Below are 11,645 nucleotides of genomic sequence, written 5' to 3'. Positions count from 1 at the left end.
GCCCCTCGCCGGAATTGCGCTAGTAGCAAGTCACCAAGAAGATGAAGACGAAGCAAGCTCATCCGAAATGAGTATCGAGAGCATCAATGAAGGAGGAGCGACATCGGAAGAAAGTAGTACTTTAGAGTAGGGTTGCAAATGAATCGAGCCGGCTCATGAGCTTTTTGAGTCAGCTCAAAAAATATTCGATTTGTATTCAAATTTATCAAATTCGAGCCAAACTCGAACATGTTCGAACTTTTTTTCAAGCCGAACTCAAGCCCAAATTATATTGTTCGAGCCGCTCGTGAGCCTTAATATTTATTAATATAAATTAAATATATATTAAATAAATAAATTTTGAGCCTTTCGAACTTCTTTTCGAGCAATAGTTTGAATAGTTCGCGAACATGTTTGAATATTTCGAGCCAAACTGGAACCCGAGCCCTAATTCGAACCGAACTCGAACCAAACATTTTGTATTTTTCGAGCTTCGAATCTAGCTCAAACTCGAATATACCTATTTCGAGCCGAATTCGAGCCTTAAATTTTTCTGCATATTCAGCTTAATTCGATTCGTTTACACCCCTACTTTAGAAGGAGTTTCAGACTACAGAATCGACAAGGTAAGTCAGGTACGATCTCTACCTCCGGATAAAATGTTTGAATTTATAAAACTATTATCAAAAAATTGCTATAAATTAGAGAAAGAAAATAAAGATTTAAAATCAATCTTAGCTGGTTAATGTCGATTAGAAGATTTCGGCAAAGTAAAATTAGAAAATGAAAAATTAAAAAAGGAAATAAAAAATTTGAAAAGTCGTGCACGCTCAAAGCTTATTCCTTCTAATTTTAGAAATTATTCAGGACTTAACTGGTATCTCAAAAATTATAAGGGTCAAATTAGAAAAATATCATAGAAATATATTCTTATGAAATTCTTGATTAATCCTATAGGAAGGAATTTATATTGGATTCCAAATCATATTTAGATTGATTTTTTTTAGACTTAGGGCTTTCAGAGAGAAAATTAAATATTTAATTTCTTTAAAAGACTTTGTCTAGAAAGTGGTTGTTGATCCAATAACCAAGAAGGTCCAATGCCTCGCCACAGCCTAGACGCTAATTATTGAAATAAATGTTTAATTGACTTACTGTGAAATATTTGACTAATGCTTTAATTTTTTTTTTTGTCAAATTTATGATAGAAAAATTCTGATCATTAAAATTTATTTAGCAAAAATTATATTTGTTAGAGTTATTTTAGTAAATTTTTCTATGAAACTTTATCTAAACAATTTTTTGAAACTCTTTCCATTAGAAATTTTTCTATCAAAATGCAAATGTTTTTTTTTAAATTTTGCTTAAAATTCAACTTTTTGTGAAAATTTTTGTTTGCCTGTTCAACGCTTGTTAAATTTTTCAACAATTAAAAGCATTTTTTTTAAAAGCCATCGTTTATTTTAAAAAAACTTAACCTTTCATACTTTTTTTGTTTTCCTTTAAACTTTAAATTTAGATTTTTTCCAAAGTTATTTTCAAGTACCCTATTTAATGTGATCAAAGGGGGAAAAGAGAAGATTAAGTCTAGGAGGAGGGTAATTTAATTTTTTGCACATTATTGAGTTGTAAATTTATTACCTTATTATTTCATTTTTATGTTTGTTTGCCCTAACTTAACTTGGGTTTGATCATATCAAAAAGCAGGAGATTGTCAGTACCCAAGGTAGTTTTGATGTGATCAACCAAGTTAGGTTAAGTCCTATTGGTTTTTAATCCTTGTGTCTAAGTGTGCAGGAATTTAGGAGCATAGGAAGTCGAGCAAAAGACGTAGCTAGCGAGAAGGATGACACGGAAGAGAGCCAACGGACTTGGTGCATCTGAGGAATAAAGTGCTACGGAAGAGTATGCGGGCGGACAAAAAGGAGGCACGCGACATTTCCAAGGGATAAGAAGCCAGAGCGGAAAATTACTCGAAGGCCGGAAGTTGAGTTCAGGTGAGCCTTATTCCGAATGACTGAGATCATCTCAGCGAGTGGAGCCGAAGCAGAAGACCTGGACTAAGGCGAGCGGAACCAGAGCGGAAGACTAAGACCGAAAGTCAACAAGATGTTGACTTTCTTGGTCTGGGTGCCCGAACTCGCTGGACTCTCGGTGCCCGGAACCCTTCCGGGCGTGCCTAGACCAGGATTTTTATCTGGAACACGCCAAACACGATTCGTTGCGATGGAGATAAAGTTTTATCTCCCTCCAGGCATCCCGACCAGGACTATAAATACAGCTCTGGTCCTAGAAGCCAAAAGACAACACTTGTAATTGATTCCTTTTGAGTTTAGCTTCTAGTTATGAGATTTAATTGTTGTAAGAGGCTTCTCTGCCCAGAGAAGATTTTTACTTAGTTTTTCATCTTTCTTAGATTAACAACCTCCCCGGTTGTAACCAAGTAACTCTTTCTGGGCCTCTTCCTTTTTTAGTCTTTTAATACTTTTTATGCAAGTATTTATTTTGATAAAGCTATAAGTCGAGGAAGGTCTTTTCATTTTATTGTGTGGATTATTCACCCTTCCTCTAGCCGGTCGCCAAGGGACCAACAGGTTATTACTCCAATATCCAAGAAGGCCTAGTGTCTCGCCACAGTCTAGAAGTCAATTACTAAAATAAGTATATAATTAACTAATTGTTAAGCAATTAGTTTTTATAAAAATGCTTTCAAATGTTTTTCAAAAATTTTATTAGAAATTATTTTAAAGTTAATTTTTCCAATAACTTCATCACTTAACTGTAAGAAAAATTTTAAATGTTAAATTTTTTAGAAAATTTTGTTTAACGATAATTTCAAATTTATATGAAATTTTTTTTCTACCTTAAATATGTTAATTTTTTTTTAAGCTTAAATTTTAATGTTTTTTTAATTATCCCTTAGACTTTTTATTGTTGTTAAGTAGAATTTTTTAAAGTACCCCATTTTTAATGAGATCAAAAGGGGGAGTAGTAAAGATTAAGTCTATGGGGAGGGTAGTACAATTTTTAATTTTTGTTAATTTTTGTACTTGTAAAAATTTTATTTTATAACTGCTATTTTTGTAGTTTACCCTAATTTTACTTGAGTTTGCTCACATCAAAAAAGAGGAGATTGTAAGTACCCTGTGATGGTTTTGATGTGATCAACCAAGTCAAGTTAGGTCATGTTGGTATTTAACCCTTGTGTCTAAGTGTGTAGGAACTTAGGAGCACAAGAAGTCGAGTGAAAGACGTAACTAGCGAGAAGGACAACACGGGAGAGAGTCGACGGGCTCGGTGCGTCCGAGGGACGAGGTGCTACGGAAGAGTACGCGGGCGAACGAGAAGGAGGCACGCGGTGTTTCCGAGGGACGAGAAGCCGGAGCGAAAGATTGCTTGAAGGATGAAAAATGGGTTCGAGTGAGCTCTATTCCGGATGGCCGAAATCACCCAAGCAAGCAGAGCCATAGCCAGAATGGAAGACCAAGACCCAAGTGAGTGGAGTCGGAGCAAGAACCCGGACCAAACAGTTAACATAAACTTAACTTAGGTTGGGGCTCCTGGACTTAGTCTGGGTGCCCGAACCATGAATTTTATCAGGATCGAGTTTGACACGATCTGTTGCGACGGGGATAAAGTTTTATCATCCTAGAGATGCTTGGAACCCTTCCAGGCGCCCCGACCAGGGCTATAAGTATAGCTCTGGTCCCAATGGTTCAGAACAACACTTGTGATCAATTCCTTTCTTGTTTAGCTTTGTAATTGTGTGCTTCAATGTTGTAAGAGGCTACTCCACCTAGAGGAGAATCTTAGTGTTTTTTCAAGGTCTTGGATTTACAATCCCCTGATTACAAACCAAGTAAATTCGGTGCCTCCTTTTCTTAATTAGTTTCTTAATTCCGTTTATGTAAGTGTTAATTTTATTTACGTTGTAAAGCTTGAGAAGAGTTTACATTCTTATTTTGCAGGGCAGTTGACCCCTCTCTTGCCGGCCGCCAAGGGTCCTACACTTAGTATCTGACCAAGTTGATCTACTAAGACTTGCCTGCAACATTGAGTTAGCACAATAGATATAAAATGGTAAAGAAAAACAATGTTAGCATTATTAATAATTCACTGGTCTGGTCAACCGCGATCATATATTACCTAAGGTTACCTCCCCCTAGGGTTGCTTAGCTTCACTCACTAGAATTTCCATTGTTTGACTTCACCCACCAGGACTTCCACTACCTACCTTCACTCACTAGGGCTTGACTTCACACACCAGGACTTCCACTACCTAACTTCACTCACTAGGGCCTTACTTCATTCACCAGGACTTCCACTACTTAACTTCACTCACTAAGGCCTGACTTCATTCGCTAGGACTTCCACTACCTAGCTTCACTCACAAGGACTTCCACTACCTAGCTTCACTCACAAGGGCATGACTTCACTCACCAGGACTTCTCTTGTCTAACGTTCAGTTAGGACTTATCATTGCTAGTCATCTAATCCTGACTAGACTTCTCTCTTCCAAACATCAAATCCTGTTTGGATCAACCCTTGGTCAAACTGACTAAACTTAGGTACATTGTCAAACATCGAAACCATAGAGGTCTGTTACACCAACACTTTCCTCATTTTTTCTCATCACACTTTCCCTCTCTTCATTCATTCTCATCACATTTTTTCTCTCATCGTATTTTTCTTTTACATTCAACTTTCTCACATTTAATTTTTTTCTCTAAGGGTGAAAAAGGAAATTTTAGTTTATTCTGATAGAAAATATTCAACTAATCAAATATTATTTTTAAGATTGATATTGATGTTTATCCATTCCCATTCCACAATACTATGATTTTCATTCTCATTCTAATTTCTAAAAAAGAACCAAACGCCACCTTAACTTTCATCTTCATCCCTTACTACATGTCATTCTTTTTTTTAAATAAATAAATAAATTATTTCAATAAATTTATGAATATTTATTAAATTATTAAATTCTGATACTCTCGCACTTTGATTGGGTGAAAATTTCTATTGAAACAGTAGATGAAATATGTGTTGGTGACTAGATAAGTAGATAAACTAAATTTTTTCGGAGAAGAGAATGGTATGAGTAGGATATAAGTAGAATTTTACCATATTTGTCTCCATATCTAAATCTGAAAATACTCATATCCGAATACACAATTATTTAATTGGGAGAAATTGTCATCCCTAAAATGAAGCTTGCATAACCCTAAAATCGTCGTCATATTTGAATGAATTACAAAAATAATCTCTTATAATATATCGCAAAAATAAATATAGGAGGGACTTATATTTCTTTTAATATAATACAGAGGGAGAAGGTAGGTTAAAACTTGTCTCGCATATTAAACCTACGTTTTGTTTCAATGGAATTTGACCTACTTCGACATCAAAATAAAACTAAAACTGAAGTCAAACCAAACCCAACATGTGCATCCTCAGCCTGATAATAGCTGTTTTTTCTCTTCACATTCAGCAATAAGTCAAAAAGCTCCCTAAAAAATTCACATAAAGTCAATCCTAAATAATTTAGAAAGGTTAACTTCTGATTCGTATATTTGGCCTACTTCTATAAAACTAAAACTGAAGTCAAAACAAAGCCCTACCTGTTAAGCTTAGCCTAATAATAGCTGTTTTTCCTCTTCACACTCAGCAACAAGTCAAAAAGCTCACTCCAAAAAGAAATTCACATAAAGTCAATCCTAAATAATTTAGTCGACATATAATGTCAATTTCTCAACTTGTGGCAGAACATCCAATGCGAAATACTTACTGCCTCCGGCTATGGCAGAAAGTGCCCACAGAAAAGAAAGAGAAACCATTACAATCTTCAGAAACCAGGAGCCCCCACCTCTCAATGCTGCCAAACTGAGCATGATTCCTGCTCAAGATCATTTAACTTTTTATTCGCGTGTCCCTATCATTAATTAGGAACGCAGCTTTTCTACATAAGTATAGATCAGCTCAAGCAGAGGTCGGCCATGGAGTCCAGGTCCAGGTTCTTCACGCTGCTCGTCTTCTCAGCGCTGCTCTTCCTCTCCATCTCACAAGGCACAGCTCCATGGCCTTCTCTTTCTTTCTTTGTTTTTTTTTTAACAGAAATCCTTTCTTTTGCTGATTGAAATTCTTTGCTGACTGATTCAGTTTGTGCCTGTTTGAAGTAGATGGAGGAAGAGTTGATGCTGTGAGATCTGCACCTGAAAATGAGGTGAGTTACGTGCTGTTCTTGTGTTCCTGCTCTTGCATGTTTTCATTCACTGTGAGTGAATTGACTGGTTTCTTTGTCTGCGTGCGTGACAGGAGTTAGGGTTGTGGAAGGGAAGGGAACTGGTGGAGACGAGCATGGATTACCAGGAGCCGGGAGCTAATACCAACCCTAGAGGTGGATTGGTTCCTCCTCCGTCAACTCCTTAGCCTCTTGCCTTCTCTGTGACTGTGAATCAGGTTCTTTCTCCTTGTTGCTTACTGCGTGTTCGAGTGTGTAATCTTAGTATTTGTGTGATTGGTGTTTGTTGTTGAGGAGAATTGGTGATGTAAATTTAATAGTAAATCTGTTGTTGTTTATGGTTAAATAAAATATTTAGGACATTCAGACTTTAAGTTGTTGAATCGATTATAATAATTATGAAATTTTATTGTTTGTTTGGACCAAATTGAAGATTCTTTTTTTTAATCGTGAATTTGATTTGACAATGACAGGAGGAAAGGAAAAACAGAGTGTTTTTTTTTTTTAACTCGGGTGTCCTTAATTTTGAAAACGGGTTCAACTCCATAAAAATTTTTCAGTCATAGGAATAATGTGAAAATAAATTCACGGCCCAAGTATATTTGGGTCCACCGTCCCCTGCTTAAATTTTTCCATAAAATTCAACGCCAAACATTTCTATGATCGAACTGCAACGCTCAATTTATATCCATTACACGTCTCCACGGCTGTGCTATGCAAATGGAAGCCCAGAAAAAAAATATATACATATGGTCTTGTTTGTGGCCGGAGTTATAATTTAATATTTATAAAAAAAAATTAATATTTGATTTAATAATTTTTTTCTCAATTAGAGTATTTAATTAAATGTGATTTTTGGAGTAAAAAAAATTTCTGTGTATTATCAAATCTATATAAGTAGATAACGTCATTGGTCGGGCGAGAGAGAAATAATGTGGGGGCGATCGGCTTCCTTCCTTCTTGAGGAGCGCCAACGCTTCTACCCCGACTCCGCCACCGCCACCGCCACCGCCACCACGGACGCCAACCCTAACCCTAGTTCGGGTGGCAGCGGCGTCTCCGCCTACTACCAGACGCGGGCGGACCACCACGCCGTCGTCAGCAGCGACTGGCTGGCCCAGGCCGAGGCTGCTGTCGACCGCGATGCGTTCCTCTCGTCGGGCAGGCCACCTGCCTCATCCTCCTCCTCCTCCATTCCTTTCAGCGTCATTGACGAATTCAACCACTGGCGGAAGAAGCCGGACCTGGCGGAAGCCGTCGCCGCCATCATGGCCCTCTCCGCTGTCATCCGCTCCAGCGAGGCTACGACCATGATGGAGCTGGAGATTGAACTCAATAAGGCCTCCGACACGTTGAAGGTTTGCTCTTTTCAAATATGTGGCTTATCTTTTGTTGGTTTGTACGAAAGCGTCGCTCAATTCTTTGTAACTCGATTTAGGGTTTCGCGGTAAAAAATTCTTTGAAGCATTTGCCAAATATGATCGGTGGGGTCATTATATTTCTTGAAGATCCTACTTTTTCGATACTTGCTGCATGTTACTTCACTTGTTATCTTGCTGATACCCATATTTTGTTCAGTACTATTTATGAAGTTGTGGTTGCTACTAGTTTGGAAATCTTTTGTCAGATCAGAGATTTCTGCTACCCTATCAGTAGCTTTGTTATTCCTCTTTTCTTGGGCTTTTGTGCATCTATCACTCGATCAACTTAATCAATAAAATCTGTTTATAAGGCCTACAAATATAAAGATGGTCTGGTCCATTTGATCCTGATAATTTGTTTGGTTCAGGTGTCCACTTAGACGACTAATAACCTGATATTATTTTGTGGTGCTAACATGACCTGTTCTAATTGTCTAATTGTTGACTCGTTTAACAACATTATATGTGTTTCTTTGCTTTGTAAGTTATCATGCAAACAACCCAATTTTTAATTTTGCCTCAGTATAGTAATTATATCTTTTACAAAGTGATCATAAAGCATGGATCTTCAAGAGTCACACTAGCAAATAGCAGCATCGTGTTGCTAGTATGCTTCATACTTTATCAGTTAATAACACACAGCAAGGTCCCATTTAGCAGTTATGTCCTTCGGGTTTGGTGATTATAGTTTCCTTTTTCCATTTAACAAGGATAGATTAATTGTTTTATTGAAGGAAAGTAATAAAGCTTTTTGAAGAAGGACAAAACTCTAGTACTCTTTTTTTCCTTTATTGTTTCAGTCATTCTTTTCATTTCCTAGTCTTGATTGTGTAAATTTCTTCCTTGTGACCTTGTAAACTTCCAGACACAGATGTGGTGTATGTAAGGAGCTTATATGATCAAACATTTTGTTTACCTAGAAATTTTCACCACATGTGTGATTATGTTAACCAAATAAAACATGCTGCTTTTGAATCAACAGTATGGCTGAACTGCAAAATCACAATAATATTATGTTCCCGTGAATTAATTGTTAATCCACCTTATTTTCACCTGTACCAAATGTCCATTTCCTGAATTTAATGAGTTATAGGAATTATTTTGGTTAAAGACGAGATGTGAAATCCTTCATGATGGTGTCATCTGTCCAGAACACTTTTTATGTATGTATTTATAAATCTTGGATGACCAAAAGTCAGAAGCTTATCAATTACTACACGTATATGTGCTTGTTTTTTATAGTGCTCATGAAATTATTTTGGTAATAGAACAACAACTAGTTGTCTGCCCTAAATGTTTAGCAAGGTTCTAAAATTCGCTAGGCTCTAGTTTGGCATCAAACCAGTGCCTAGCGCCTAGGCCGCTTAGGCGGGGACTAGGCGCTGCTAGGCGGATTCCACAATATTAACATAAATTACATAATAAATCACATTCTATAACTTAGCACAATAACATCAAATTTAAAATAAATTCAAAATTGCACAACTAATAAAATATCACAAATTTATTCTTAAAAAAAAAGGGCAACCCGGTGCACGAAGCTCCCGCCATGCGGGGTCCCGGGAAAGGATCCATTGTACACAACCTTATCCTACTTTTTACAAGAGGCTGTTTCCAGGATTCGAACTCGTGACCTTTTGGTCACATGGCAACAACTTTACCGTTGCGCCAAGGCTCCCCTTCATCATAAATTTATTCTACTTCTCCAAAATTTTCAACAACTTATTCTTCATCAAACACAAACTTAATATCATCATTGTGATCCTTCTCTTCTTCGTCGAATGTAAAATTATCCTCGTGAAGCTCTCTCACTCTAGAGCTTCTTCGGAGTTGGATGATGAAATGATGTTTCCAAAGGATGAGGCTTTGACCAACCTTCAATTCAATCGCTTCCAAGTGCTCAGTTGAGGAAAGATCAAACAACAAATTTTTCTTTAAATCGATTTCTCCCGCTTTTTAACTCTTTGATTTTTCATCAATGTGGGCTTCTTCATTTGCTCTAATTTCTCCAGCTCTGGTTACTTAGTACGATGAAGATGAAGTTTGGTGCTAACCGCTAGGGCTAGCCAACAAATCAATTTTCTTATTTAGGCTTATAAAACTTAAGGCCAATACAAAAACAAATGTTGCATTTCTGTTTTTTTTTTATTTAGGCTTTAAATTTAAAAGCCCAAACTAAAAAAAATTATGAAAACCCTGCACTATTTCCACCGTGCCTAGACGACTCTTAGTCGGTGCCTAGGATAGTCTAATCTTGCCTAGGCGAAGGCCGCCTAAGCTGGCTGACTAGCATGTTTTTGGTGCGGTTGGTTGCCGCTTTGGTCGATTTTTAGAACACTGATGTTTAGGATAGTTGGATTATATCTGCATTAAGCTCCATGTAGAATCATATTGTTTACAATATTTTTGGATAGCCGTTTATGGCTTACAGTTCCATTTCTAACTGAGCAAATCAGCTAGCTACAAAATTTATATGTTGTCTTTGAACATGATCTTGTAACCTTATCCTTTTCTCATAGCATCTAGAAAATTAAGATCCTTAGATCTGCTTGGTGAAAAATTGATTTTATTATTGTTTATTTGGTAAATTGGCCTATCTTTGTTCTTAATTTAAACATTCACATTTCTTTTTCAGTCATGGGACACAACTTCTATATCATTGTCAGCTGGTTGTGATCTGTTCATGCGCTATGTAACTCGAACTTCTGCTCTAGAATATGAGAACTTTTATGCTGCAAAGCTTCGGTTGATTGAGCGTGGAGAAAAGTTTGGAGAGATCTCCATGAAAGTACACAACTGTTCTGTGGTTCATGTTCTTACTCTTGCACCATGTAAACAATTACTGACATGGATTTTTTCCAGGCTCGCCGCACAATTGCAATGCTTGCTCAGGAATTTATATTTGATGGTTGCACAATTTTGGTTCATGGTTTTTCAAGAGTAGTATTGGAAGTGCTTAAGCTTGCAGCATCAAATAAAAAACTATTCAAAGTCTTTTGCACAGGTTTTTATCATGAATAAAGCTTTCCGACTGTTCTTTCTTTGGAAGCATGGTCTTCAGCAAAAGAATGTTGACATTTTCTTTCTGTTTTAGAGGGAAGACCTGATAGGACAGGACTAAGGTTGTCGAAGGAACTTGCAGCGCTGGACATTCCAGTAAAGCTTCTGCTTGATTCTGCAGTGGCATACACAATGGATGAGGTTGACATGGTTTTTGTTGGAGCTGATGGGGTGGTTGAAAGTGGAGGCATAATTAACATGATGGGGACATATCAAACTGCACTTGTGGCTCACAGCATGAACAAGCCTGTTTATGTGGCTGCCGAAAGTTACAAGGTACTCTTATATGGATCACCTCTTTCTTTGATCTCATTCCGTTAGATATCAAACTGGAGATTGGCACCAAAGTAAGGATTTTGGCATCATTTGCTATTGCAATTTTGCTATTTCTTAGATAAGAATCGTTTTGCAGTTTGCACGTTTGTATCCATTGGACCAAAAAGATCTTGAAACTGCACTTCGACCGATAGACTTTGGCGTTCCTGTTCCACCTGATGTTGAAGTTGAAACATCAGCAAGGGATTACACACCACCTCAGTTCCTCACGCTGCTGTTCACTGACCTTGGTGTTCTTACTCCATCCGTGGTTAGTGATGAGCTGATTCAACTCTACCTCTAAAACTTATCATTTGAGCAAGTTATTACAGCTGTTTTTACTTCAAGCATATTGAAGCCATAGGAACTAATATATACATTGTGAAGTTGTTGAAACAACAAATTTTGTAGTCTTCGTGTTTTGTTGAATCGATATACCAAGAGTTAGCGATCCTTTAGTTTTGCATGCTGATTGTTCTTCAAGATTATTTCTCTTAAAAACATGCTGTTCCATATGTTGAATTGATTATTCCTATCGTTCCCTGTGACCGAGTACAGTCTACGCATTGGACTTTTATTCTTTTATTTGTTTATTCTTTTATTTGTGTAACCTGTAGCTACAAGTTTCA

General features: G+C 37.1%; 1 protein-coding gene across 1 annotated transcript; it reads left to right on the top strand.

The window, feature by feature from the left end:
• Positions 1–7,109: 7,109 nt before the first annotated feature.
• LOC121981705 (translation initiation factor eIF-2B subunit alpha-like) lies at positions 7,110–11,478 on the top strand. The gene is made up of 5 exons (XM_042534360.1): positions 7,110–7,578; positions 10,277–10,429; positions 10,504–10,645; positions 10,736–10,977; positions 11,114–11,478. Exons 1-5 carry the CDS (start codon positions 7,153–7,155, stop codon positions 11,318–11,320), a joined length of 1,170 nt encoding a protein of 389 aa, XP_042390294.1. The 5' UTR covers positions 7,110–7,152; the 3' UTR covers positions 11,321–11,478.
• The last annotated feature ends 167 nt before the right edge of the window (positions 11,479–11,645 follow it).

Source organism: Zingiber officinale, chromosome 5A, assembly GCF_018446385.1.
Source record: "Zingiber officinale cultivar Zhangliang chromosome 5A, Zo_v1.1, whole genome shotgun sequence".
NCBI lineage: Eukaryota > Viridiplantae > Streptophyta > Magnoliopsida > Zingiberales > Zingiberaceae > Zingiber > Zingiber officinale.
This window is presented reverse-complemented; position numbering and strand designations above follow the sequence as displayed.

Excerpts from the sequence above, each read along its gene's own strand:
- LOC121981705 (XM_042534360.1), top strand. The coding sequence starts at position 7,153 with ATGTGGGGGCGATCGGCTTCCTTCCTTCTTGAGGAGCGCCAACGCTTC. Across the intron at positions 7,579-10,276 it reads AGGCCTCCGACACGTTGAAG|TCATGGGACACAACTTCTAT; the intron begins GTTTGCTCTTTT and ends TTTCTTTTTCAG. Across the intron at positions 10,646-10,735 it reads ATTCAAAGTCTTTTGCACAG|AGGGAAGACCTGATAGGACA; the intron begins GTTTTTATCATG and ends TTTCTGTTTTAG.